The sequence below is a fragment of the Dromaius novaehollandiae genome, chromosome 18 (genome assembly GCF_036370855.1).
Source record: "Dromaius novaehollandiae isolate bDroNov1 chromosome 18, bDroNov1.hap1, whole genome shotgun sequence".
Lineage (NCBI taxonomy): Eukaryota > Metazoa > Chordata > Aves > Casuariiformes > Dromaiidae > Dromaius > Dromaius novaehollandiae.
This window is the reverse complement of record NC_088115.1, coordinates 9,544,407-9,570,474: the sequence shown is the minus strand read 5'-3', so window position 1 is coordinate 9,570,474 and position 26,068 is coordinate 9,544,407. Positions and strand designations below refer to the sequence as shown.

The window sequence follows — 26,068 nt, the reverse complement described above, 5'->3', positions numbered from 1 at the left end:
AATAATTACCTGTCAGGTTTTAATCATTTTTAGACATTACTGTTATACTTATGTCTCTGTTCTAGATATTGCAGAAGAGGACAGATCCTCTTCCACTAGCACCTAACTCTGCATCCCAGGAAGCTGGCTTTTTTTTCTTAATAACTAACTCATCTCACTGATTAACTCCAATACTATTCCTGAAAGTGTTACATTTACTAGCCACGTGAGGTACGTTTACATTCCTAAAGCTAAGTGCCTAGTAAGGTGCACAAGTCTGGGATGGTATTTAAAGCTCAGCAGCTGGAGGCCATGAGGTGCTTCATAAGGCCATAATCCGGACTATCCTTTTATTTTTCCCATGGTTGCTTATGTTGCTCAAAGAGACAGGAGCCCAAATGCCTGATGGCCAAACTGATCTCACTTTATCTACAGCTTTGTAAACAATTTTTAAAACAATTGTTCTGCAGTAGAAAACGGTATCAAAATTGGTAGTGTAATGACACCAGTGTTGACATTACTAGATTGTCTGCTCTGCAAAAGAAGACTAAGTAAACTGGGTTAACCACATATTTCCCCATTTGCTTCTTTGTCCTTCATAGAGACCACCAGCTAGTCCCTCCATGCTTTTATCCTTTCCCAGGTGCATGTCCAATCACACAGTTCATCTTGTTGGTCTCTATTTGCAGTCAGCACTGCAAGTAACACAAGCTCCTGGATCTTGAATCTGGAATCTCCTGGGCACCTGAATCTTTATCTCAAGTTCAAACAAAATTGCTCTAAATCCCAGAGGAATGTTGCTGTGAGAGCACATAGCAATGCTCTGATGCGGATTCATTCTGTTACTCTCAGGTCAGGAGTCCCACTGGTATCTGATACGCTGAAGAAAACCATTTTATAATCTTAGAAATAAGTGTAGTAGTAGAACATGGCCACCTTCTGAGGTCTAATGCTTGTATGCTTGGCAGTACTTGCCACAGCCTCACAGAGGTACGTTAGGCTCAGCTGCCTCAACAGGCTCTGGCAGAGCAGACCTTCACCTTTGCTTTGCTCCCTGCGTAGAACGAAGCAGCTTAGCCTCTGGTAACAGTACATTCGCCAGAGAGAAGAGCAGGCAGACATCCCTGATTATCCTGAACGAAGAGCAATATTTGGTTGTGGCTCTGCTGTTATCCTTGTGCTGCAGGATGGAAGTCTCCACTGGCTGGGTCCGACTTGCCTGTATTTCTCAGCTGATGGCAAATCTGGGTGAAGGTCTCAGGTTTGGCGGTTCCCTGCAGACGAGAACAATGTCACAGGCACTTCCGTCATTGACACCACAGGAAGATGGAGTGTCTCGAGGTTGAGTCCTTACACTGCTGTGTTCCTCTGAGTTTGGTAGCTGACAGGGACCTGGAAAGGGTCTGGCGTGCCATGTCTGTCCAAGGTCTCTGAGCTTACTACTGTTCCTGAGAAAGCTGGAGGATGCCTTAGAGCATGCTCGTAGGGAGGCGGCATCTATAAAGGAGAGAGGAAGAGTATTACTGCTGATCAGAAATAACAAAGAGATTATCCCACCTCTTCCTAGAGCACACAACACAAGACTTGTAACCACCACATCCCTGAAATTAAATTCCTGTAATCCTTAACATGCTGCTGGCTAGACGAACACCTGGAAGATTAGCACTTAGCACCAGTTTGTAACGTGGTAGGGCAGAAGTCTACTGGAGCAGCTACAGTACATTCCACCTACTCCCACTTCACACACTCTCTATGCCAAGCTGCTGTTCTTCCCTATCCCACTTCAAGGACTTGTCACTATTTGTTGCAAAGACCAAAAAAAAAAAAACCCCCCCCCCCCCCCCAAACAAAGCGCTTTTCTTTTTTCTTTTGTTGAAAGAGGATTGTTGCTTGCTTTCTTTTGACCAAGTATAAATTGCTGCACAGTTGTTTATATAAGCACCTAGAAACCAGACTTTCTATCCAGATTTTGATAGGGTGTCTCACTATATAGCAGCAAAAGGGGAATTCTGGGCTGCAGTTACTTTATATTTTGGCAGAGCTGGGCTAGCTTTGTCTCCCTTCCCACAGAGGATGACAGCAGTGGCACAGGGGAGGTTGTGGAGGAGCCCCCACTGCAGTGCATGGCAGGGCTTATTCACTGCTGCCGTGACTGCTGAAGCCAGCTGTGCTAATACCCTGCCCCTCTTCTGGGCAAGTCACTTGGGCTTAGATCAAGAAACATTAAGTGTCCAGCTCATCATCCTTGGTGGATGTGGGCCTTACTCTCCTGCGCCTTTAGCGCTCTGGTTTTCAGGGCAGGTATCATTGGTTACAACTCCAAACGCTGAGTGCCAAAAGGGGCAAGTGCCAAGTGGCAGAGTGCTGACTACGCCAAACTTTTAGATGCAGCTTTAAGAGCTCAAAATCCAGGTAAATGGGTGAGTCCTCTAGTGCCCTACTACAGGTTTCAAATGTTTCTATTCTGCTTTAGTCAGTGAGGCCTTTTTGTTCTACAGGAGTCTCTTGGCAGATGCACTTGCTTTTCTTTGTTCTGCTGGGGGAGGTGCAAGTCTTAAACATTCTAATAGGCAAAATCCTCCGGCTCATAAGTAAGCCATAAGCATTTCAAGGTAACAGTGAGGGGCCTGTCGGGGTGCTCCGTAGGGAGAAGGGAGCGAGAGACCTTGGAAGCCTTACAGACCTAAAAATAACATTCCCAGCTTCGACTTCTACCAAGCAGATGAGCCAGAGGGCCTGCCCTTTCATCAGCAGCTCTGCCCTGCCTCCCTGCACGGGCATCGCTGCAAAGGCACCAGGGGAGATCAATCATTAACCGGCGCAGATGTACAGAGCCGGAGCCTCCCGGAACACTGTGTGCCTTCGCCGGAGATAAAGGCTATCAGAGAAAGACAATTGCAGAGAACAGAGTCCTTTGCTACTATAAACTGCTGAAGCAAGACCTAGATACAGAGCGGAGGAAGACTGCTCCTGGGCCCCTGCCAGCCGAGAACAGCCTCGTGCACGGGACAGCTTACCTCCTGGGAAGGGTCTGCCCACAGCCCAAACCTCTCAGCGATCATCTGGTGGATTTCCCGCTGGCGATCTTTCTTCCGCACACTCTCATAGCTCGGCAAGCGAGGCTGCTCCCAGGAAGGGAGCTGGTAGCTGCTTGGGGGTCCAACGCAGAATAGCTCATCTCCCTAGAAACACCCAGCCCCGAAGAGAAACCTCAGTGCCCTGGCGTCTGTCTTAGTTGGAAGTTCATGGCCTGGTGTCACCTGAAGTTCCTTCAGAGCGCGGCGTCATGAGCGCCCTTCCTTGGATCCTGAAAGAGGAAATCTGCAGACCCTCCCCGGAGCCTGATCTCGGAGGTAATAACACCACAGTCTCGTGATGCAGACCTGCTTTGCAAGATCCCAGGCCAAGAGGGATCTGCCTGGCACTAAACGCTGAAACACCTCACGGCAGTGGGATGTAGCACCCTGTGGCCCTCCTCAAAAGGCTGTAACACGCAGACAGCACTTCTCAAAGTTGCCCTAAACACTGTAGTACCCAAGAGCCTCCCAGGCACCCAGAACCAAAGCCTCTTCCCAAGGTCATCAGGATCTTTGCTACCGTTTCCCCCGCCCCCAGCTCCTGTTAGGGAGGACGGCGTGAGCCAATGTCACCTGCATGCCGGGGTTCTCGGCAGCGCTCTCCAGTCGCGACGCTCCATGCTGGGGTCCCACCAGCCGCTGGCTGCTGCTGAAGTACGGAGGGGGGCAGTCCTGCAACGGGGGGTCAGGGAGGAGAACGTGAGCGCAAGCAGAAATCCCTAACATCCGTCCGGCAGCAGGCAGCCGGCATGGGACAGCCCGGGAAGCGAGAGCTGGGGTGGCTGGCCGCTGGCTTAGGCATGCCCTGAGGTCGCTGGCAAGAGCGCCTGGAAACGAGCCCTCTCGGCTGCTCTTCATGCCCAACGGGTGCATTCGTCGCCCTAGCAGGGCTCAGCGCTCTCCCTTCGGTTTCTCACCGTGCTCGGCTTTGGCAGTCCCCCGCCCAGCCAGCAGAGGTGGCAGCCCGGCCCTGAAGGCAGGGTTTCATTGAAACTCAGCAGAATTATTGTCATTTGGGGGGTGGAGGACGACAACCACCCGACTATCCCACTAATAAAGATAAGAGCTCAGTCATATGCTCAAGGTGATGGAATTCATAAATGCTTATCTACCAAGGAAGTCATTTCAGGATAGCGTGGCAAGCGAATGCAAAGAACAGTAGCCATCCTGTTCCCAAGTAGAGTCTTGCCCCAGTTAGTTAAACCGAATTCCCTGTCAAGGGGTTGAGCAACAGCAAGCGGAGACCCCTCTTGCGGGGAGGAGCCCGTCGTGCGAGAGCCAGGACTCAAGTTCTAGGAACGTCTTTGTTCCCCGAAAGCCCCATTTCTGCCAGCAGCAAAGAGCCCAGGATGGCCACGTTATCCGCAGGGAATGTGAGGCGGCACGTTGCCAGCCGGAGTTCGGTCGGGACAGTCACGCCTAGTGCCCACGATCGCAAACGTCCACATGAGCCTTTCCCAAGCACAGAGGGTTTTACGTTGCAGCCGGTCTAGCTCTGTCCCTGTGGCCTCGGCAAGCTCGTGCCTCTCGGCAGCTGGAGGCCCAGCCCGCGGAAGCTGTTTGAGCCCGAGCGGGCTCCTGTTGTCCCTCTGCCTTCAGACCGAATCCCACCCAGCTCCTGGCAAGTGCTTCCCTCCACCTCTTCGCACTCCCCCTCCCTAACTGGGGGCCCTTCGAGAGCAAGCAGGGATCTGAAGTGCGAACTACAAATGGAAGACTTACTTTTGCTATTAACAACTTAGGAAACATTTGTCTCAGCCCTACCACACAATTACAGAAGCCATAGGGAAAAACAGGCTGGCCATGTGTACAATTGTTCTTTGTTTTAATTCTGATTACCAAAACCAGTACAACCAGTGCAACTATACTGGCTTGAAAGCTGCCTCACACCAGTACAGCTGCCTCACTTTTTCTTATGGAAATACGTCCTACATAAGGATGTGTATGGACAGGGACCCTGCAGACAGCTGAAACAGCACAAGTAATTACCAGTCTCTCCCCCCAGAGGATCACAGGAAAGGACCTATCTATCTATATATATTCCTTGTCCCATATATATCTATGCACATCTACACCCCTCTATCCACACTCCCTCTTGCTGAAGGCAAGATGCCTTCTCCTTTAACCACCCACCCAAGGGCCAAGCCCGACCGCTGCGAAGGCTCTGTAGCTCACTGCGGCGTCTCCGGGGCTGGCGCGGCAGCACGATTACCCCGAACCAGCACCGCCACCGGGCAGGGGACACTGCTCTTCCCGCGCGGCCCGAGCCGGGCTAGCGCCCAGATCGCGCTCTCAGCCAGCCTCCCCGGTCACCTGCTCCGTCCTCCTTCCTCAGACCCGAGCACCGCAGCCAAGCAAACGTCCCTGGAGCCGAGATGCCCCCTTTGGGGGACGACTACGCGTCCCCAGCCCCTACAAGGGGAAAGATGGGGGTGGCCAGAAACGGGGACTTTGCACAGCCCCCGAGAGCAGCTCTGCAGAGCGAGCAGGGCAGCCGAGCAGCGCTGGGGCATCTCCCTCGCGCGCCATGGACAAGCGGGCGGTAAGTGATGGAGAGCGAGGGGGGAAGGACAGATTCAGCGAAGCACGCAGGGGACACCGGCGGGGCAGCCCGTTTCCGCTGTGGTTTCTGCTGGGATTTCTCAGCCTGTGGTACCCACGGGACCATCAGATTTGCCCTTTGCAACAAACCTCTCCTTTGCCTGCTAGCCAAGGCCGAAGGTGACCATCCCTCTGCTCCAGGGACTCTCCAGTCCTCCCAAACCAAACCAGGGACTCTCCAGTCCTCCCAAACCAAACCACCGTCACCGTGGCCTGTGGAGGCCAAACCTCCCCCAGGCAGAAACCACCACAAAGGCTGTGCTGGCTGCACACGCTGCTCTTTCCCTCGCCAGCTTCCCCACTTGAAAGCCCCAGGAAATTACAGATGCGAGTGAAAGGGCTTTGTGTCTGCCTGCTCCGCCCGGGAGCTGCGCACAGCACAGCTAGCTGCCGGGATGCGGGCGCTGGAGAGCGGCATTGTCTGCCCTCGCCCCGAGCTTTTCCAGCCCCCTTCCCCGCTGGGCCCCGCTCCCGCAAAGCGGGGCGGCCGGAGGAGCCTGGCTCTGAGCCTGCCTGCGCGGGGGGGGGATGCCCTCCCGCACGCCGCCGGGGAACCTGCTCACCTCGGGCCTGGCAGATATTGTCCCCAACAGCCCGCTTTCGCCCCCCGCCCATGCAGCCAGGCGCGTTTGGGTGGACGGACCTCTTGGACAGCACGGGAACACCACGGAGGGAAGCGCGAGGGATGGAGACAGCCCGGCTCTGCGTCGGCAGACGAGCCGTGCCGCGCGCTGCCCCCGTGCAAAGGGGAGCCGGGCTGCTCCTCGGCTTGCGACCTGCGATGGGACCCCAGAGAGAGCAGCACGGAGGGCCAAGAGCCCTGACGGCACGGCCCTGCTGGCAGGCAGCAGCGAGCGGAGGATACTCACATACTGGCTCGGACTCTGGAAGAAGCGGCACGAGCAGAGGAACTGGCAGCACAAGGGGTCCCGGTGGTACAAGAGCAGCAGCAGGATCAGGATCGCCACGATGAACACGGACGTGGACACCGCTGCCGGGAGAAGGGAGGAGAGATGAATGGAGCCGGCGGTGCCGGGCAGAGCCGTCCAGCAGCCTCCTCCCTGCCTGCCTCCCCCCGGGTTTCTCCGGAAAGAGCGGGCTGAGACAAGCACGGGCAGGCTGCTCTCCTGCCCTCCATCCCCAGGAGGCCGAAAGCCCCGTTGCCCCGACATCTCTCTCTCCCTAAAAGATCAGGAACAAACCACAAAGCCACGGGGGCTCAAGCCAACCCCGAACCCAAAGCAAACCCGTACAAGCTAAGCAAGCGCGTTGCGACCAGCCCCAGCGCAGGTCAGGGCCTCCAGCAAGCGAGCGCCTTCCCACCGGGGCCGGCGGAGCGCTCTGCTCTGATTCCCAGCACCTCCAGACAGCGTCGTATTTGCAAGTCCTTTGTACCCGAGGAACTCTTGACTCCTAGTCAGACCCTGCTCCACTTTGCAAAGTCTCTTGCTCGGCACTGCCACGTGGAGAGAGGCAGAAGCAAAAGCCCCTTCAGGACAGGCAGCGAGAAGCGAACCCCAAGCTCAGCGCGTAAAGCTTTGCGTTGCCCGTGCACTCACGGCACCGCGTTTCGAGAAGACCCTGGGAGCCTTTGCGCTTCCCCCTACTCAGGGGCTCGGCCGCAGCGCCGCGGAGAAGCTCTTGGCCCTGATGCCCCCTGCACCCAGGGCCGTGCCAGGGGCCACTGCAGCACCCGTTGTGCGCGGCCCCGCGGGGAGGCTCTAGCGCAAGGCGCCGGCGAGGTAAGTATTTGCCAGAGCGGCAAAACAGCGGCTGCCCCGCCGGCTCCTGCCAGGGACGGTGAGGGGTCGCGCCCCGCACCGGGAGGACGGGCGGGCGGCACCGGCACCGGCGAGCCCCGGGCCGCACGGGCGGGGTGGGGGTGGGGGGGGAACAACGCCGGAGCTCAGCCGCCCCCGTCCCCGCCGCCGCCCGTGGTGCGGGGACCCGCCGGGCCGGCCCCAGCCGCACGCGCCGCTCCCACGCTCCGCCAGCAGCCCCCGCGCCGGGAGCGCCCCGCCAAGCGCCGCCGCCCCGCTCCGCCCGCGCCCCGCCACTCACTCGCGGCCACGACGATGGCCAAGACGTTGCTGTCCATGGCCGCGCCGGCGGCCGGGGCGCGCGTCAGCGCCTCACTGGCCTGCGCCATCCCGGCGCCGCCCGCCCCGGTGCGCCGCGCCGCGCCGCGCCGCGCCGCCGCCCTCGCCCTGCCCCGGCCCCGCGGCCCGGGGGCGCTCGGCAGCACCGGGCGGCCCCGCGCCGCCGCCAGCCCCCGCGCCGCCGCCCCTCATTGGCCGCCGCGCCGGCAGCGCCGGCTCCCATTGGCCCGCGGTCGGGGGGGGTGTGGCCACGCGCGGCGGCGGAACGCGGCGCCGGCGGTTGCCGCGGCGACGCGCACGTGGCGCGGGGGCGGCGCGCCCGGGGCGGGGGGGGGGGGGGGAGCCCTGCGCGGCCCCGCGGCCCCCGTGCGCGCCGCCGCCGCCGCCGCCGCCCCGGGGCAGCCGCGGCCCCGCGGAGCGGAGCGGAGCCCCCGCGCAGCCAGCACCGGGCAGCCGCAGTGCCGCCCCCCGGGGCAGCGACAGGAGGTGCCCGCTAATTAGGTAATTACCATTTGAGCGCTAAGTGCAACCTAAACGCTCGGTAATCCGGCCAGGCAGCGCCCCCGGGGCACGGGCGGCGCGGAGGCGCTCAGGCTGCCGGCGGGCCGGCTGCTTCCCCCGGCCGGGCCTCCTCCAGCACCGCGGCAGCACCGCGCCGGCCCCCTTCGTCCGGGAGCCCCAATGCGTTGCCTTAACCCGCCCCGAGCCGCGAGCTCTCCGCCCTCTGGCCGCGGGCGATGGAAAAATGATAGCATTAACTTGCTTTCTGCAATGCGAGTCTCACCAAAATCACCCGACCGAGCACCCCCACCCAACCCCCCTCCCCAAACACGGGTTTCTCGGCCCCTTTTTTTCGGGAAGCCCCACAGCTGCCCCGGGGTGAAGCACCCCAAAGCCCCCGAGCCCCCGCGCTCCCCGGGGACGGGCGCAGCAGCCGCGTCCGGGCGGATCTGCACCTTCGCCCCCGAGATCCGCAGCAGCAGAGCCCCGCTCGAGCTCGTCCTTCCCAAACACAGCCGCTCCCCCACCACCGCTCCGCGTTTCCGGCACACGCGGCAAAAACCCAACACACCGCACTGTAGAGATATAGATATATTTGTGGTGATGTTGCATATTTAAGACAACTTTACATAATGCTTCTGACACAGAGATTTGGCGTCCTCCCCCGGCCCGGGGCCAGGCCCTGCCCCGCGGCTGAGAGCACCCAGCGCCTCTCGCCCCCGTCCTGCCCCGGCAGCGCCCGGGCCCCGGTGCCGGCAGGCAGCTGCCCTCGCCCGCGACGCCTCCATCCCCTGCAGCGTGCGCAAGGGCCGATTTTACACCGCCTCCTTCAGCACCAGCGTCCTTAAAGCAGAAAGGGAGACGGCGACGGCGAAGCGAAAGGCAACCCGGCTGCAGCGCGCTGTCGGCCAGGGAAGCCCCGGGCTTGGAGAGACGTGAAGGATGGCACGGATCCTTGGGGATACTCAAACCCCACTGCACCTGCCCTCACCTTGAGCAGGGGTCCGTGAGATCCACCCCCCCCCCCCCGGGAGCCCGGCCCCGGCCCCTCTGCGCTGGCCCCAGCTGTGCCCAGGCCGGGCCCGCGTTGCCGCTGCAGCTCAGTATGGCACGCAAAACGTCTTCCCGGGGCGGAAAAAACAAACTCGGACTTCTCCAGAGGGAGAAGGAAGGCTGCAGGGAGCCCCCGAGGCCGGGCGGGAGGAGGGGGCTCCGCTGCACCCCATCCCTGGAGGAGGCGGCATCCGATCCCTCCGGAAAAGGGGGAAAGCAGAAACAGGGGAGAAGGGACAGAGCTGGCCAGACCTCGTCTCACCTCTTGGCTTTCGGCCAGGGAAGTGCACTAGATCCCGAGAGCTTCCGCTGACCCGGGAGGAGAGAAAAGGCTGCGCCGACCAGCCATGGCACAAGGCAGCCCTCGGGCATGGGGAATGCCGTCTCACTCGGACCAAGAAGCCAGCCACGCGGATGGCATTTTGGCAGGGTGTCTCGGTGCTCAGCTCCCAAAGCCTCCGCCACAGTGAGGACGGGACGTGGAGCCCACGGTGGCTTTCTGAACTCCAAGGGGCAGCTCTGGACATTTGGCACGGCCGGGCAGCTGTCTCGGAGGGAAGGCAGCGCCCTGCAACCGTGGGCATCCCTGCCCGAGGGGCAGCGGGGCACGATTCCCCCAGCAGGAAACGGGGAAACAGCAAAACAATATTAAAAAAACAAAACAAACAAACAAAAAACCCCCTAAATGACCCAGCACCCTGTCCTGTAGCTCCAGGACACCCAAGAGAACAAGTTATGTTACAGTCTGAGGGGAGACGGAGACACGAGGACTTCCCGGCCAACGCGGGCGTCTCGTCTCTATTGCACTTTGCATCATATATATTTCTATATTTATAAAAATACAAACTAAAGGGCTGAGGTGGAGGGGATGAGATGCAGGCCTCGGGCCAGCAGCAGCTCCGTGTGCGCAGCAGGCGTCGACCCATTCTGCTCCTGCCTGTCCCCGCGCGCCCTGTCCCGAGGGGACACGGCCAGTAGCGCAGGGCCTGATCCCGCAGAGATCCAGCCCGGGGCTGGGCAGGGTGCTGAGCTGGCCCCGAGCCTACCCGTCTGCCAGCCTCCCTTCTCTTCCCTCCGCCATCACCCCTTCCCGAGGCTCCGAGGCCTGGAGCGATAAATACGCTGCTTTTCCCAGCCGCCCCTGCCGTCCGCGCCCCACGCGCTCTCCTCTGGCCGGCAAGCGCCCGTTCCTGGGGAAGGCGGGCAAGGGCCCAGTCTTGCACCTCTGCCCCACAAAACCCCACAGGAGAAGGTTGTCCCTGGCCCGGAGGTTCCCATTCTCTCCTCCCCAAGTGACTATGGTGCGAATCTCACGGGGTGATGCAGTCCGGAGAACCCCCCCACCACGCCAGGGACGGAGGATGCTCCTTGCTCCCAACGCCGCCCCCCGGCTGGTCCTGCTACCTCAGCCGCCCGTCGGGTTTGACGGGCCCCAGTTCTGATTTGGGGTCCGGGGACAGCGAGCTCCAGGAGGTTTTGCTGCAGCTTTCCAGGGCGGAGCAGGCAGAGGGGCTGCTCACGCAGACGTCCGCTGCGGACCAGAAGGTGCTGATGGCACTGTCTGCCCAGTCGTCCAGCGCTCTGCCCGTCAGCTGCGCCTTCCGCACCGCGTCCTCCTCCGCCTCCTCCGCGTGCGGCAAGTTCAGGATCCCCCCCAGGCCCTGGAAGCTCTGCTCCATGTACTCGTTGCGGGGGGGGCCACCGTGCAGCCAGCTGCTGTCGTCTGGGCAGGACGGGAGAGAGGGCGTCAGCACCGCGCTAACGTCCCGGCACCCTGCTCTTCCCACCGGCACCCTGCTCTTCCCACCGCCGCCCTCCCGGGGGCTCAGCATCCCGCCCCGGCAGCCCCCCGCCCTGCCCCAGCAGGGATGCTGCTGTCCGATGGAAGGGGAAGGCATCTGATCGACCTGCAAACGGGCCATTCGCAGCTGCCCAGCGGTCCGGTTTGAGGATGCCCGTGGGCAAGGGGACACCACTGGGAGCGGTGGCTGCGGTTTTGTCCCCAGCCGCAGCCCAGGGAGGCCGGCGCTGGGGGAAGTGCTTTGCACCGCCTGCGGGGAGAGCCCCAGCCCCATCTCCAGAGCATCCTCATCCTCACCCTTCCTGAGAGGCTGCTTGCGGTTGAAGGTCTGCGGCACCACCAGGAACTGGCTCTCCCCCAGGGGCTCCCAGAACTGCAGCAGGCGGATGGTCCAGATGCCGGGGCGCAGGGGCCGGTTGAGGGGCGGCTTGTACTGGGTGAACTCTGCCTCGGCGTCCACCGTGATGTCGTAGGAGGTGGCAATGACGTACGTGGGGTCAATCCACACCACCGTGGCTGTCAGGTTGGGCCCCCGCGACCACTTCTGCATGGCCACTGGCTCGTCGAAAGGCCCCATCAGGCCTCCAAAATTGCGGAAGAGCCTTTCCTTGGGATCCCACTCTGTGCCCACCTGGAAGGACAGGAGGTGCACAGCAGTGGGACACTGGGCTGGGAGATGCTACCAGATCTGGTGCTGTGTTTCACCCCCCAGAGCTGGGGTGGGTCTGAACTCCCATCCCAAGGCACCCACACCCGCCCTCCGCTGCTCTCCTGCCTGCCCACCAGTACCAGTCCAGCTGTGTTTGACGTCTAATGCAGCCACAGGCACTGGACATCAACAGCCTCAGCTCTCCCCCAAGATCCATTCAGGCTTTTTCCCCACCAATTGACTCCATATCCCACACCGTAACCCCTCCCCGCAGGTAGAAATCAGAGCAAAAATCCTGGACAAAGGTTTGTCCTCAGACATAATGAAGGAACCACGTCTCTCTGTCCTCTCAATGCACAAGTGAGGGAGAGGAGGAAGGGCAGGGTGGTCTGCAAAAGCAGTGGAGGAAAGTAGGTGGTGTGAGGGGAACTTTCCCCATTTACCTCAAGGTTTTGTAACCTGTTTGTCTGCCCTCCGTGACCTGCCAGCTTCAGAGCTCCTTGGGGCATCATCCACACCTCCAGGGACTCTGCTTGCCCGGTTGCCGAGTTCTGCACCTCCTGCATCACCAGGTAACCCTGGAAACGGTCGTCATAGAAATATAAGTGCACACTGGATGGGAAACCCCGGGGCTCAAATCTGGAGAGACAGAGAAGAGAGAGAGAGGTTGCACACGTGACCCTCAGCATCCTCCCGGTGCAAGATGCAGGTCACACTCGGAGCTTGGATCGAGCTGCAGTGAACGCCCCACCTGCAGAGCTTCTCTGCCTTCAGTGCCGGTGCAGATGCGGCTTTGCGGAGCCCCAGCCTGGAGAAGGCCGCGTAGAAGGTAAGGGTGACATCGCTGAGGCCGCTGAGCCCGTCGATGCGGTCGTAGACGTTCTCCCAGTACGCCTTGAGAGCCGGCGTGTTGGGGGGGTAGTTGCCGTAGAGGTGCGTGTCCAGGATCTCCAGAACTTCCTGATTCACTGTCGACTCAAACTTGCGGGCAAAGAAGGTGGGTCTGGAGAGTTGCTGGAAAAGCAGAAGTGTTTCAAACAGTGCTGGCTACACCCGTTCTGCCCTCCCACCTCAACACGAAAGCTGGGGGTAGGACAGACTAGGAAGAAACATGCTGGGACCCATCCTGTTCCCTCGGATGGCACAGGCCAGGGAGCAGCAAAGCACAAAAAGCCTCTACATGGGATCCTCTGTGGCAGGATCAGCGGTAGCACGCAGCATGGTTACTGGTAATGCAGTCAGGTTCCCACCTCTCCCACTGCCTCCCCCTTTCCGTGCTCAGAAGCAGCCATGTGTCACCCAGCTCCTTAGCTGGAATCTCTATATAGATGGGCCCCCACCCTCCCCGAGCCTCTGCAGAGCACGGGGCCTGGCTGTACAGCACAGCTTGCAGAATCAGGGCCCTGCACTATATATGCCCAAGACTGTAGCCTCTGGCAAGCAAATCCTGCTAACTTCACTTTTTGGGACTGGATGTATCTTTTCCCAAACCTGCCTTGCTCAGGCCAAGCCTCTGCTCGCTAGAGCATGGTTATAAAAAGACAGTCCATCACAAGGCATTTTGACTTGCCAGGGAGGACAGCTCTCTGAAGCGGTTGCACTGAAAAGACATTTGCCCTAAGTAACAGGTCTGCAGGGAGAGAGCAGGAAAATGGGAAAGCCTGGGAAGGAGAACAACATCGCAAGCAGAAGCCTGGCTGCTGGGCAGGATACTCAGTGCAATCCCACTGCCCAAACATTTACAGACAGGTCTGTGCTGAGCCCCACCACAGCTGGACAGCCGGCCCTGCAGATGTGCACACCAGCTGCCACTGCACCCGGGGGCAGGTCTGCAAGGCAGCTCAGGGAGAGAGACAGAGAGGAGGGGAGAGAGCAGGGCAGAAAGGAGGATCTTTTTCACCTGTAGCCGTAGGAAGTCCTGGGGTTTGAAGTCATTTGGGGAGCACCCGCACCAGTCGACTATGTGTTTATATTGGCACTTACAGCCCAGCTTCCGGTTCCAGTTGGTCACTCGGAGGTTGTTATCGACCAGTGTCTCGCAGGCGTGACTGTTCTCCAGGACTGTGTGGAAGAAGGACTGTGCACGGCAGAGAACAGGCACGAGGCCCAGTGGGGATGGAGGCTGGGAGGCTAACGGAGCCCCCCGGCCCTCACTCACACAGCAACAGCACGTTTAAATAAGCAGGCAAAAAGCTGCGATAGATCCTGAACGCAAATCCATCCCGGTTCCCAGCACAGGGTAAGCCGTAACGGAACAGGCTGTGTACCCAGATCGGTCCTTATCCGGCCCAGAGCGGTGTCTGGAGCTAAAGCAGGCTGGATACAAACATGACCCTTGGCCCATCCGCCCCCTCTCCCAGGCCTGGGCAAAGCAGAGGCACAACCAGAGCAGAACAGGAACGTCCTGCATTGCCCTGAGCAGCTATCCGGGGCACGGGTGAAATGGGACGGAAACGCTGACTGCAGTGGGAAGACCACCCAGCATCACTCCTTTTGTGCCTTGGGGAGAACGAACACAGCCGAGATGGGAACACTCCAGGGCTCACAAGGAAGGTGGCCCTGGGCTGCCCTTGCCTGTTGCCCTCAACCAGCACCCACCTCGGCTGGCAGCAGCGTGTAGGTGTAGAACTGCCGCAGCTGGGACACCAGCTGGTCGTTCGCGTAGACCACGTACTCCACGAAGCTGCGCGTCAGCGAGAACCAGTCGGAGCCCCCGTCCACCACGATGCCCTCGGGAATGTGGCGCTCGCCCAGCCGCCACATGTGGGAGTCACACTCGTGGAACAGGCGGTCCAGGCCCTGCTTCTTGATAAACCTGGGCAGGGGGACAAGGGCTGAGTATGAGAGTCCTCCTACAGCTGCAAGCAGGGCTAAGGGTGCCGCCCGCTCTGCTGGGACACAGGGTGGATCTCCAACAGTGTAAAGCCAATGGAGTGACACCCATGAAAGATCTGGCCCCACGCTCCTGGCAGCCTCAGCCAGAACAGCCCCCTGCCCTGACTGTTTTAGTTCTTCTCAGAAATCCCCCCTTTCTGTTCATCCAGCTCGGCCCTGCCCCCAGTCAGAGTTACCTGGCGTTGTCTCTGCCATGAGACTTCAGGAAGTTCTTATCTCGGTATTTGGACAAGAACATCACCAGCTCCTCATTGGTCCTGAGATGCAAAATAGAAAAGGGTTAATAACCCCTGAAGTAAAGCAGCCCAGAAAATATTCAAGCTGCAAACAGCCACCAAACACAGGGAGCCTAAAGCTGCTTCGTAGGCACTGACTCAAATCCTTCTCACGCTGCTGGGGAGACACAGATCCCCAGGTCCCTCTGCTGTCTGGCGCCTGGTAAGGGTGTGTGGGGTGGTGCACGCCTGTGTATTCACATGTACTTACACGTGCATTCGCCCGGCAGCACCCAGACCACAGGAAAAAACAGCCTCCGAGGTACTGGCTGCGATCCTCAGCAGAGGTGGGACCAGCCTGGCCCTGGAGCATCATCACCAGCATGTGGGTGCAATCTCCAACCCCATCTGCCCTGAGCTCCCTGCTCCTCCCTTCACTTCCCAGCACCGTTGCTCCCAGGGCTGCTGCGGCACCAAGCAGCTCTCACCCCTCCATCGTCCTCCCCTGACCCAGCAGGGTCCCCACCTCGTGGGGTAATCGGTGGCACTCAGGTTGATGAAGAAGTCCCAGGGCCACTCGGCCAGTTCCAGCAGGTCCTTCATGCTACGCAGGTACATCTTCAGCAGGCTGGCACCTCCCCAGATGGTCACCATGCGCCAGGGCGTCACGCGGATGTTGGGGTAGTGCTGGGCCAGCTCCAGTGCCTCCCGATGCAGGTAGTTGGAGCGCTGCCAGGGAACGAGACTCTTGATCAGCACGGAGCTCCTCTTCCCGGGGTCCTGCCTTCCTCGCTACCTGCTCTGAGTCAGCCCTGCTCTGTCTGTGCCTCGCTGTCTTATTCCCTGCCCTGCTGAGTACTGTCAGCTACTGAGCAGCAGGGCTGCCGCAGCCTGCGCTGGAGGTAAACCTCGGGTCACCACCGTCAGGGGCTGAACTGGAGCTCTGGAAGGGCATTAATGCAGCCAGACTCTGTCCACTGCCTGGTACGGCTGAGACATCCCTCCACGCCCACCGGTCCCACCTTGCTGTGCTTCCAGCCAGCCTGCAGACCGCCCAGACACCCCAGCCCACCTCCAAAGGGGCCCCCGAGGAGCAGCAGAGGCAGCTCCATGCAGCAGCAATCCTACAACCTGCTTCTGCCTGCTCAGGGCACATGGACTGGGCAACTCATTGCTGAGAGGAAAGCAGGCAACCAGGACAGATCAGAGTATCGGATCCAGCCAATCTTTTCCTTCCAATGAGCTCTGCCAGACAGATCCACACATCTCTGGGATCTTGTGATCCTTGGGATGGGTGCTGTTCTGCTGCTGGCCAAGCCTTACAGCTCTTTCTTGGCTGCTGCCTGCACACAGAAATGAGGAGGAGCGGGGTGCAGAAGCAGCAGAGTGCAGATGTTACACTCTCTGGGCTGGGGGAGGGCAACAGTTTGAGCCCTGCCCAAACCAGAAAGCAGCCGCGTTGCGGGGAAGCTTCGTTTGCTGCCTGCGCAGGGGGACGTGCCCATGGGGCTGAGCTCCCAGCTCGCACAGCCGCCTCTGCAGGGAGGAGAGCAGTGAGACAAGGCTGCTCTGTGCAGGGGGCACAGCTCGTAGCTGCCCCCATCCAGGGATGTGGAGCAGGGAACAGGGGGTCACAGCTCCCCAGGCAGCGGGGACAAACCCTACCCAGCCACTTCCTCCAGCACTGAGGCCCCACAGGGGACGCTGACTTCACTCACTGCCTGTCTGGGTTATCAAACTGGGCACCCTCAGCATCCCCTCCCCTCTCCCCGGCCAGCTGGCAGCCCCCACCCCGCCGCGTACCTTGTCGACGTGGATGTAGAAGAAGTGCTGCTGGTGGTACACCGCCTTGATGAGCCGCCTCAGCTGGCGAATGGCCCTGCCGTGCACGACCAGCATGTAGGCGATGCGCACCGGCTTGCTGGGGGGCACCTGCTGCAGCCGGCTCTCGTCCCACTGGATCACAGGGCTGACCTTCCCTGCGCGGGGAGGGACACGGCCATCAGCCCCCCCCGGCCTCGGGGCGGCCTGGGGCACCCCACCGCCCCAAGCTCCCGGTAAACTGGGGGGATCTGATCAAGGTGGGATCCCAGGGACAGCGCACGCAGGGCAGGGCACGGCAGCGCATGCAGCCCTTTGCGGTTGCTTCCACGTGGATAGGGACCTGCTGGGAAGGGGGAGATGCCCCCTCCAGCCCCTCAAAACAGAAGGGTGCAGCTGCGCTGGGCTCTGATCTCTGCAGATCTGGAGGAAGCAGCCCAGCTTAAAGGAGGCCAGCACAGCTTTGACTGGATTACAGAGGCTGCCGCAATCTGGGAATCAGTAACAGATTGAGGCAGTTTTTTGCAAGGTGGAAGAGTTTGGTCACACCAGGTGGGCGGCCCACGTGCCCGGCGTCCCAGCGGGACTCACCCGAGAGCTGGCAGTGGCGGGGCACGGACTGTGGCATGAGGTTGCCGGCCCGGTGCAGACACACCACGTTGGCGATCTCCTGTTGGCACTGTTTGGTGCTGGCCCGCGCCAGCGCTGAGAGGGCATCTTTGCCCGTGATCTCGCACTTGGGGGTGAAGCTGTTCTCGGTGGGCTGGGGGGCTCCCTCCACGCTGCCCGTGTCGCCCTGCTGGAAGACGGCCAGCTGGGCGTCCCCGTGCCGCTCCGTCAGGTTCCTCCGGCTGGAGGAGTCCAGCACGGCTGGCAGCCTCCTCCCCGCCTTGTGTCTCGCTGTGACGGCTCTCACCACCTTGGACACCAGCACCCCGGGGCTGTCTGGCCGTCCCCGCCATCGCCCGTGCTTCCGGCTCGCGCTGCCCCGGCGCCCTGCAGAGCTGTCCGAGTCCTTGGAGCCGTCGCTGCTCTCGAGCAACCTGGCTTTTTTCTGCCGCTCCTTCCCCAGTTCCAGACGGACACACAAGAGAGGACAGACAGCGTTAACTTGGGCCTGCTCCCGCTCCTGTCCCTGCAGACACGCTCCCTAGAGCATCCCTGCTCCTGGCCGACCCAGGCGGTTCCCAGCCCCTGTTCCTGGCCACCCAGGAGCACTCGATGCTTGCGTCCCCATGGAGCTCACTGATCAACACCCTTCTCTGCCAGTCTCAGGGGAAACCGAGGCACGGCAGCCCTCGCTGCTGTATCCTTCACTGCAATCAGTCTCCCCAGAGCAACAAGTCACTGCTGAGCCCAGAGGAGTAACGAAGTTGAAGCTCCTGCTCTGGACGGGTTTGAACTAACCACAAGCACAACGGCCCAGGGCTGCAGCGTGCCAGGGGCTGCACGTTCACGCGGGAGCAGCAGTCGCGCAGCAAAGGAGGGTGTCGGACCAGCCCGCCGCTGACTCAGACCCCAGAGCACCTCCCTGCACCGTCCTGTGCCCCCCACACGGCGATAGCCTCCACCCCCGCTAAGCCAGCCTGGGGAGACCCGGACTTGCAGACCTGCAGTCACAGCCCCCAGGACGCACAAAGGGGACGTTGCTCACTGCCCCCGGCTCACAGCGAGACTAACAGCCAGGGTCAGCGGTCCCTGCACCAAGCCAGCCCCCCCGCCTGCCCTCCGGCCACCCTCCGCCGTCCCGCGTGGGCCAGGGCATCACAGCGCGGTGGGGACGGGCACAGAACGGTTCTGGCTGCAGGCAGCAGCTTCACCAGCAGACAAATGGACCAGGTTCTCACTGTTGCCATCACGCTGGGAGCCCAAGCTGGCGCTGACGCCAGGCACATCTGTCTCAGAGATGGGGTCCCCGACAGCGGCAGCTGCACTCTCTGAGGCTGCAAGCGCTGGAGAGGCTTTGGGCAGGATCCTGCCCAACCTGCCCTGGTCCCAGCACTGGTCTGGAGCAGGCACCGCAATCGCCAGCTCCTCCAGAAATCCCTCTAACAAACCCTCCCACAGAGCCAAGTTTGTGTGTGGAGGGAGCAGTTAATTACGCTTCGTTACCTCTGCCAGGCTGGCTGATTAGCAGAAATGAGTTAGCCTTGGGGAGAGCAGAGAGTTGTTCTTGGACACACGGGAAGTTTGGATGGCAGGAACGGGGAGGGAAGCCACGGGGCCGAGCTGCTGAGCCGGCCGCAGCCTCTCAGCTGTGCAGGACGGGCTGCTGTCAGGGACAGCACACGAGCCCCGAGGGCCGCTCAGCTCAGAGCGATCCCCTGCTCGGAGCAATCCCCTGCAAACGCTTCGGGAGGAGCGGACCCGAACAACGTGCCGCAGAGCTGGACAGCCAGAGGCACAGCCAGGGATGCCTGGGGCTGGGGAAGGGCTTCAGCTGGCAGCGCTGCAAACAGCTGAACTGACTGGTAAAACAAAGGCGGAAGATGCCAACAGAGAGGGAAGGAATTGGTTCCTTCCCAAGGCGCTGCTTAGTGCGGGGGGCTGTCAGGCCACGGCTGGAGCCATCAGACGCTCCCCTCAGATGTGCCGCGAGAGCCGCACTCACTCCCCCAGCAAGTCGCGCGCGTGAGGCCGGCCGAGGTCCCCGTCCCCACCGCACCACAAGGAAGTACGTGCGCTCGGCTGCACTCGTGGCCGAGGGACGGAGAGAAAGCGGAGCAGCTGCCCCAGTTTCAGCCAGGCCTCCCAGGGCTCTCCCATAATGCACTCAGAAACGCGCCTGGCCTGCCGCTGCGCAGCCGCCCCGGGACACGGAGCGAGATGTGTCAGGTGCTCTTCAGGGGCGGCAGCATCCTCCGAGGACGCACGGATGCCTCATGAGGACGGAGGGACTGAATTAACCCCCTGAACGAGCTTCCCCGTGGGCGTAGCTGCTGGGAAGGTCACAGGCAGCGGAAACCACGCTGTGCAAAGGCTGGAAAGCATCTGGCAAGATCTGCCTCGTTCAGCCGCCCTGTGCGTAGCAGCCGAAAGGAAGAGCCGGCAAAGCGTCCCTGAAGCACCCGCGCTGGGGTGAAACAGCCTCCCCGTGGCCTGCAATCCACGGTCACCCGAGAAGGGGCTGAGCAAGCGGCTGGCATCAGCGAGGATCAGACGAGCCCTCTTCCACTCAGACAGGCGTCACAGAGAGCCCGAGACAGGCAGCGAACAGTTCATTAGTCACCACGCAGGACCATCTGTTCGGAGAGTTATAAACCTGTCTTCTCTGTGCAGTGTCGCAGAGCAGGGAGTCGGGGGGTGACCGACAAGTGAAGTCGCTTCCATGGGTTGACCCCCCTCCCTGCAAGGAGAAGGGACCTGCTGGCCTCCGTTTACACCCTCCGCTCCTGCAACACGCTGGCTCGAAGCGCAGCCCCTGCGCCATGCCCCCGCTTGGTTACGGTCCTGTCGGTCTCCTCGGAAGGAGCCTGGTTGCCGGCCACAGCTCGCAAGCACACCCAGCTGCCCTTCTCAACAGGGAAAATCATTAGCAACATCGCCAGCCTTCTAGAGCTGCCAGTTAATGAACTCGATGGCTTCTAATTACTGCACCAAAGCAGAGCAATCCCTCCGCCCCAGTCAGGCGGGGAACAACTCCGGCCACGTTGCTCTGCTGTATTTAAGACTCGTGTGCAGGACTTCTGGCAAGATTCCCAGGAGAGCCAGCGGCTGCCCGCCCCCTTCTCCCGAAACGCGCAGACGACGCCGGGCGCCTGCCAGAGGTCGCTTCCCCGGCCCGCTCTCCCCTCGGCCTGATGCCGTGCCACAGCCCCCGCGAGGCCGTGGAGCTGCGGGCCGGGCCCCTCTCTGCACCCTGTCCCCAGCGCAAGTCCCACCACTGCCCCTGCCCCCCGACACACCTCCAAGCCGCCTGCCACCCCGGGACCGCAGCATCACACCTGGAAGCCAGCGTGACATGGCGATTGTCCCCAGGGGACCTTCCCTGCTCTCCTCCAGAACGACACTAGGATGCTCCTCCGACACAGGTGAGTCCCATCTCTGCCTCCTCCCTCCGTCCGTCTCGCACACTTATACCCCAAACCCATGGGGAAGGAAAGGGGACAGAGCCAGGCTGCCCTGCGACACTTTTAGAGGCTGGCAGGGGAACCTGTAGACAGTCCCCAGCACAGCCACGGCCTTCGCAGCACCGAGGCCAGTTCCCCCCTCAGCAGCTCCTCCTGTTTGTGCAGAAGAGGGAGGGCACATCCACCTGGGCCCCCGCCTTCGGGACAGGGATGCTGTGGAGGAAGTTCAGATACAAACCGGGAAATAAAAATATCAGTGGAGAAAGAGAGAGGAGAGTACCGTGATGAGCAGAACTACGGACATCTGGTGTCCTACAGGATGCTGTCCTGTGGCTGGTTGACTTTGGGGTCTGCCAAACACAAGCTCTCATCAGGCAACACCAAAGTCAAAACGTTCCAAAGTCACCAGAGGAACCCAGACGCTCAGTTGCCATTAATTCATCCTTAAGTCTCACATTTAAAATGGACTCAATCATATCCCCCTAAAAATAACTTATTTGGGGAAAAATATTCAAGCAATCTCAGCAAGGCTGGAAGAGACTGTTTTGGAGGAAGCGTCTCGAGGGACTGCTGCACATGGACCGTACCAACGTACAGGCCCTCAGAGATGCCTCCTTCTGCTTGGAAGGAGGAAGATAGAAGACAAAGTGGGAGAATAAAGACGTGACTGGGCTAAAACACTTTTCCCAAGTGACAGATCCTCTCCTCCACCCACAAGGACGTTCTGCAGTTTGCATGTTCCAGTCTGCACTGCTCAGGAGCCAAACTCCACCACAGACCTGCACACACACCCCCCAAACACCTCGCGAAGCTCGCGCACTCATTCAGGAGCAGTCGGTGCCACCACGACTGATGAAGGCGGGATCAGTCTGACCAACTCGGACTGGAGCATCCACAGCTCCCACCTTTATGTCATTACCCAGAGAGGCTCAGTGTCTGCAACAGGGATGCTATCACGGTGGGCTGTGAATAAACACAGGGAGCTCACAGGGGGCTAGATACAGATGAGGGACTTTCCTCTCCAAGCTCTCAGTCTGGACAGAGATTGTGTTATTTAATCTTGGTGGAATCAAAGCAGTTTGACTTCTTGGAGGTAAGACAAGTTCCCAGCACACCAGTTGCCATTGCAGGGTTACCACAAAGCTTAGTGGCTGACCTGGGTGGATGGAGACTGATCCAACTTCTGCTCTGTACACCATAAACATCTGCTTGGTAAAAAAAAGGGAGCCTTTAGGACCCTGAAATCAGCACCATCCACAAATGCAACTAACCCCAGACAAACAGTGGGACAGGCAGACCCTGGGCGGCTGTGTGGATGGGCTCAAAGGCCAAGGCAATGAGCCATCCCGAACGCGCAGGTTTGCAAGGAGAAGCGACGCGATCCAAGCAGCACGTCCTTCTCGAGGTGGGCTGGGGTGGTGGCTTAGAGGTGCTCGGGCCTGTTATGGGGCAGAGAGCAGGTGCAGCTGCTGTGAGATGATTTTGTAATGTGCTCACATGAAGGGCAAAGCCCAAAGTTCAGCAAATCCTCGCTCAGCCTCTGCTAAGCTCAGAGCGGGAAGCCACCGGGATGGATCTGCCAAGCACAGCGGTACGTAAAAACAGAGCCGGGTGTCCTATCAGCCAGCAAGACATAAGCACCGCAGAGCCGTTCCCAACCTGCCACTCCTGGAGATGGATGGGATGCACCTCATGAGCAGGCTACATGGGCCTCTCCTCTCTCACCCAGGCCCTGCTGAGGTCAGTACTACCCTCCTTCCCTTGCTCCCGCACAGCTGCAACTGCCTCCCTCTGCCAGCGCCCCGGCCCAGCGCAGCCTGGGCACGCGCTCCCCGGCTGGAGACCCCATCGTGACTGTCTGGCCTGCTCTGTTCTCTGTGATGCTTCCTACGAAGACAAGGAAAGAAAAGAAAATCAGCAGAAGTTAAAGAACTGACCAGGGAGAAAAGGGAGACCAGCATCAACAGAGAGCAGAGCAGCTCTCCCGAGAGCATCTAAGCAGCACAGGCAGCTGCAGCTGCCAGCCCAGGGCACGAAGCAAGGCGAGCGCCGGGTGACCCGGGCTGCTGGGGCTCGCAGCTCTGACCCGCAGCCGCAGAGCAGCCTCTGAGCTCTGCAGATGCCCTGGCCCAACGTGCTGATCCGCAGGGCTCACCCCGCTCCAGATGCTCCCAGGCATTGGGAGGACTCACGTCTCCTTTGTGCTCTCTATAGCAAGTCACAGCTGGCTTGTGGCAGGGACGAGCCTGGTTAGAACAGTGTTCATTAGCGGGAAGGAGCCATTTACTCAAGCAATTAGGAGATTCCAAGATTTCCCAAATTATTCCAAGCCTGCAAGGTCGGGTTCTCCCAGGAAAGTTCTCCTGCCCTCAGCTTTACCAGAAATATCCCGGGGAATGGTGGCTCCTCCAGGTCTGGCCAAAATCAGGAACTGCAGAAGGGCAGGGAAATGAAGAGCTTTGCCGTGTTTTAAGGAGGAAAGGTTAACTGGACTTTTCCCAGCTTGCTAATGTGTCCGGGCTGTCGGCAAAGCTCAGGATGATTCCTGCCTTCTTTGAAGAGGCTAGTTCCTTCCCAAGCCCCAGGGAGAAGCAGGCAAGACTGCAGGTGGTGAAACACCCCGACCTCCAGATGAGGGGGGACATTTCACAGTGAACCTGTCAGCTGCCCAGTTCGGTTTTAGGAAGAGACATGGAGAATTAGGTGAGGACTAACGCAGAACGAAGGGGCTGCACAAGGAAGGGATAGAGAAAGGCGGACAGAAGAGATGGCTTTAACACCAGAGGTCACGATCCTGAGTGTTAACAGCACACGAGTGGTGCTCGACCGCGCGGCGAGGGAAGAGGAACCAGGCTGGTGAAGTGATCTGATCAAGGTCACAGGGAAGAGGAAGGGGCAGAGTTGGGCGCTCCTGGCTCCCAGATCTCTCTCTGCTCTCACGCTCCCAGTGTCCCATGATCCAGGGTGACTCTGCATCCCCTGTCCTCGCTACGTTTATTCCCTGGCTTCTTTGGTGCTGGGTGCGTGGCAGCAGTGGCTGAGGGTGCAGAACCTCGCTGCCTCTCCCAGCCCCCAGGATGCCTGGGGTTGGGGATTAATTTGCTGAGTGAGTGACCAGCTTAGAGACCTTCCAAACGCTTCCTTGCGAGGGGCCTCCCAGTTCCTGTTCTCACCCCTTTGCTTTGGGAGGAAACTTTCCAGTCCCAAGAGAAGACCTGCCAACTGCTGGACTACCCTCAGCAACCGGAGGTGGTCCAGAGGGCACCCCACAAAGGGAAGGTGAAGCCCTGACCCCTCCAAAGATCCCACTTCTCACATCGTGACCTGCAGCTGTGGGATGCCACGTGTACCTCGCTCATCCACGCGCTCTTCCCAGCTCTCAGCGCACGCCGTCTCCCTTCCTGCCAAACCCGGGTTTCTCATCACCTTGGGCTTGTCAAGGATGGACAGACGCAGTGTCCCTCTGCCCAGCTCCGCAGGAGCAGCAGAAGCACCAGGCTCCCTCGGGCCGACACACGAACACGACCGAGCCTCAGGTCTGCGGCCCTGCTCTCCGCGGTCCCGGGAGCTGGGGTGTCCTGCCCGAGAGGAGCGGTTGCGGTGCTGTGCAAGCTTTCACCGGGGAGCCAGTGCTCTGCGAGAAACGGGTTTCAAAGACTAGTCTGCCCAGAAGCAGCAGGCCTGTATGCCGCCCAGGCAGCTCACAACAACTAAATACACTCAAACAAGCAACCCAGAGGTCAAGAGCTTCGTTTGAAGGTGGAAGCACTACGGTGCAGAGACCCAGGTCCTCCTCAGTACCTACCCTGTCCATGACCTTGAGCAAATACCTTCGTCAGTCCGTGCCTCAGTTGCCCCAAATGTAAAAAACAAAGGTGACATCTTTTGCCTTAGCGAAGCATGCGGATATAGAAGACAACGCTCACGTGCAGAAAGTCCTTCTGCCCTCGCACCTCACACAGGAGCCCCAGATCGGGGGGCTGAGCAGGAGTCGCCGCGGGCGTCCCGAGCGCTGCCGTGCGCGCTCCCACCGGCCCTCTGAACCACGCTGTGTTTAAATCTCTCCCTAGCTCGGTTATCTCAACTTCTTGCAACGTTTCCCAGGCCCCGGCGAAGGCCGAGACCCCCAGGCTGGCTCCCCTCACTTCCCGGCCCCACGGCAGGCCCCAGCCAGCACCTCCGCAGGCACAAAAGCCCCTTCTCGCACGCCGCGACCCTAAAACGCTGCAGCGGGAGCCCCCAGCACAGCTCGCACGTCCCCCAGCCGCCCCGCAGCCATCGCTGCCCCAGCAGCCCCCGCCCCACCCCGCTGCTGCCTCCCCCCTCCCCAGGGCGGACACCCCACAGCTGGGTGTCCCCAGGTCCCACCTCTGTCCTGGTGTAACGTATCATGTCTGCCCCCCCCCGCAGCGCCCCACGCCTCCAGCCCCCCCCGGCACCCCCAGGACCCCCTCGCCCACGCTCTCTTGGGACCCCCAGGACCCCCTCGCCCCCGCCCCACACCCCGAGGACCCCTCACCCCACACCCCCCCCAGGACCCCCTCGCCACCCCCACGCTCCCCTGCAACTCCTCCCCAGCCCCCCAAGCCCTCGGGCCCCCCTCATCGCCCCCCAGGCCCCTTACCTCCGCCCCACGCCCCCGAGACCCCGACCCCCCTCCGGACCCCCACAATCTCCAGGACCCCCTTCAGTCCGCCCCCCCCACATCCCCAGCCCCCTCGCTGCCCCACACCCCCAGCACCCCCCACTTCCCCCCGGGCCCCCGCAGCACCCCCCGCCCCCAGGACCCCCCGCTGCCCCGCAACCCCCCCCGGGCCCCTCATCGGCACCCCCGCCCCCAGGGCACCCTGCCGCCCCCCGGCCCCTCATCGGCACCCCGCCCCCGGCGCGGCCCCCGCGCACCTCGGCCGGGCCCTCCTCGTCGAGGCCGGCGGAGCTCCAGAGCACGAGCCCCTGCAGCAGCAGGATGGCCAGCGCCGTGGCCACGGCCAGCCGGTACCGCCGCGCCAGCTTCCGCACCCGCGCGCTCGCCACCATCGTCACGGCCGCAGCGCCGCCGGGCAGGGCGCGCGGGGGGCGCGCGGGGGGCGCGCGCGGCGGCGGCGGCGGCGGCGGCGGCGCGGGGCGGGGCGGGGCGCAGCGTGGGGCGGGGCGCGGCGCGGCGCGGGGCGGGGGCGCGCGCGCACGCGCGGGGCGGGGCTAGGCGGGGCGGGGCGGGGCCGCGGCGCGCGGGGAGGGGGGCGCGCGTGTGTGCGCGTGTGTGCGTGGTGCGGTGTGCGTGTGTGTGCGTGTGTGTGTGTGTGTGCG

General features: G+C 61.0%; 2 protein-coding genes across 3 annotated transcripts; both read right to left on the bottom strand.

Annotated features, from left to right (window-relative positions):
- Positions 1-378: 378 nt before the first annotated feature.
- On the bottom strand, positions 379-7,928 carry LOC112982480 (uncharacterized). 2 transcript variants are annotated; one of them, XM_064522645.1, is made up of 6 exons: positions 7,719-7,928; positions 6,527-6,648; positions 3,630-3,728; positions 2,997-3,161; positions 1,334-1,476; positions 379-1,253 (listed from the first exon to the last, which is right to left on the bottom strand). In XM_064522645.1, the coding sequence occupies exons 1-6, from the start codon at positions 7,804-7,806 to the stop codon at positions 1,208-1,210; spliced, it is 663 nt and encodes a 220-aa protein (XP_064378715.1). In that variant the 5' UTR covers positions 7,807-7,928; the 3' UTR covers positions 379-1,207. The 2 variants fall into 2 exon arrangements, with proteins under 2 accessions (XP_064378715.1, XP_064378716.1); XM_064522646.1 differs by lacking the exons at positions 6,527-6,648; positions 7,719-7,928 and adding an exon at positions 3,974-4,084.
- Positions 7,929-8,833: 905 nt separating this feature from the next.
- On the bottom strand, positions 8,834-25,868 carry XYLT2 (xylosyltransferase 2). Its single transcript, XM_064522644.1, has 11 exons — positions 25,664-25,868; positions 17,283-17,754; positions 16,674-16,849; positions 15,397-15,599; positions 14,832-14,912; positions 14,359-14,575; positions 13,661-13,837; positions 12,512-12,774; positions 12,204-12,399; positions 11,409-11,742; positions 8,834-11,033 (listed from the first exon to the last, which is right to left on the bottom strand). The coding sequence occupies exons 1-11, from the start codon at positions 25,796-25,798 to the stop codon at positions 10,711-10,713; spliced, it is 2,577 nt and encodes an 858-aa protein (XP_064378714.1). The 5' UTR covers positions 25,799-25,868; the 3' UTR covers positions 8,834-10,710.
- Between the last annotated feature and the right edge of the window lie 200 nt (positions 25,869-26,068).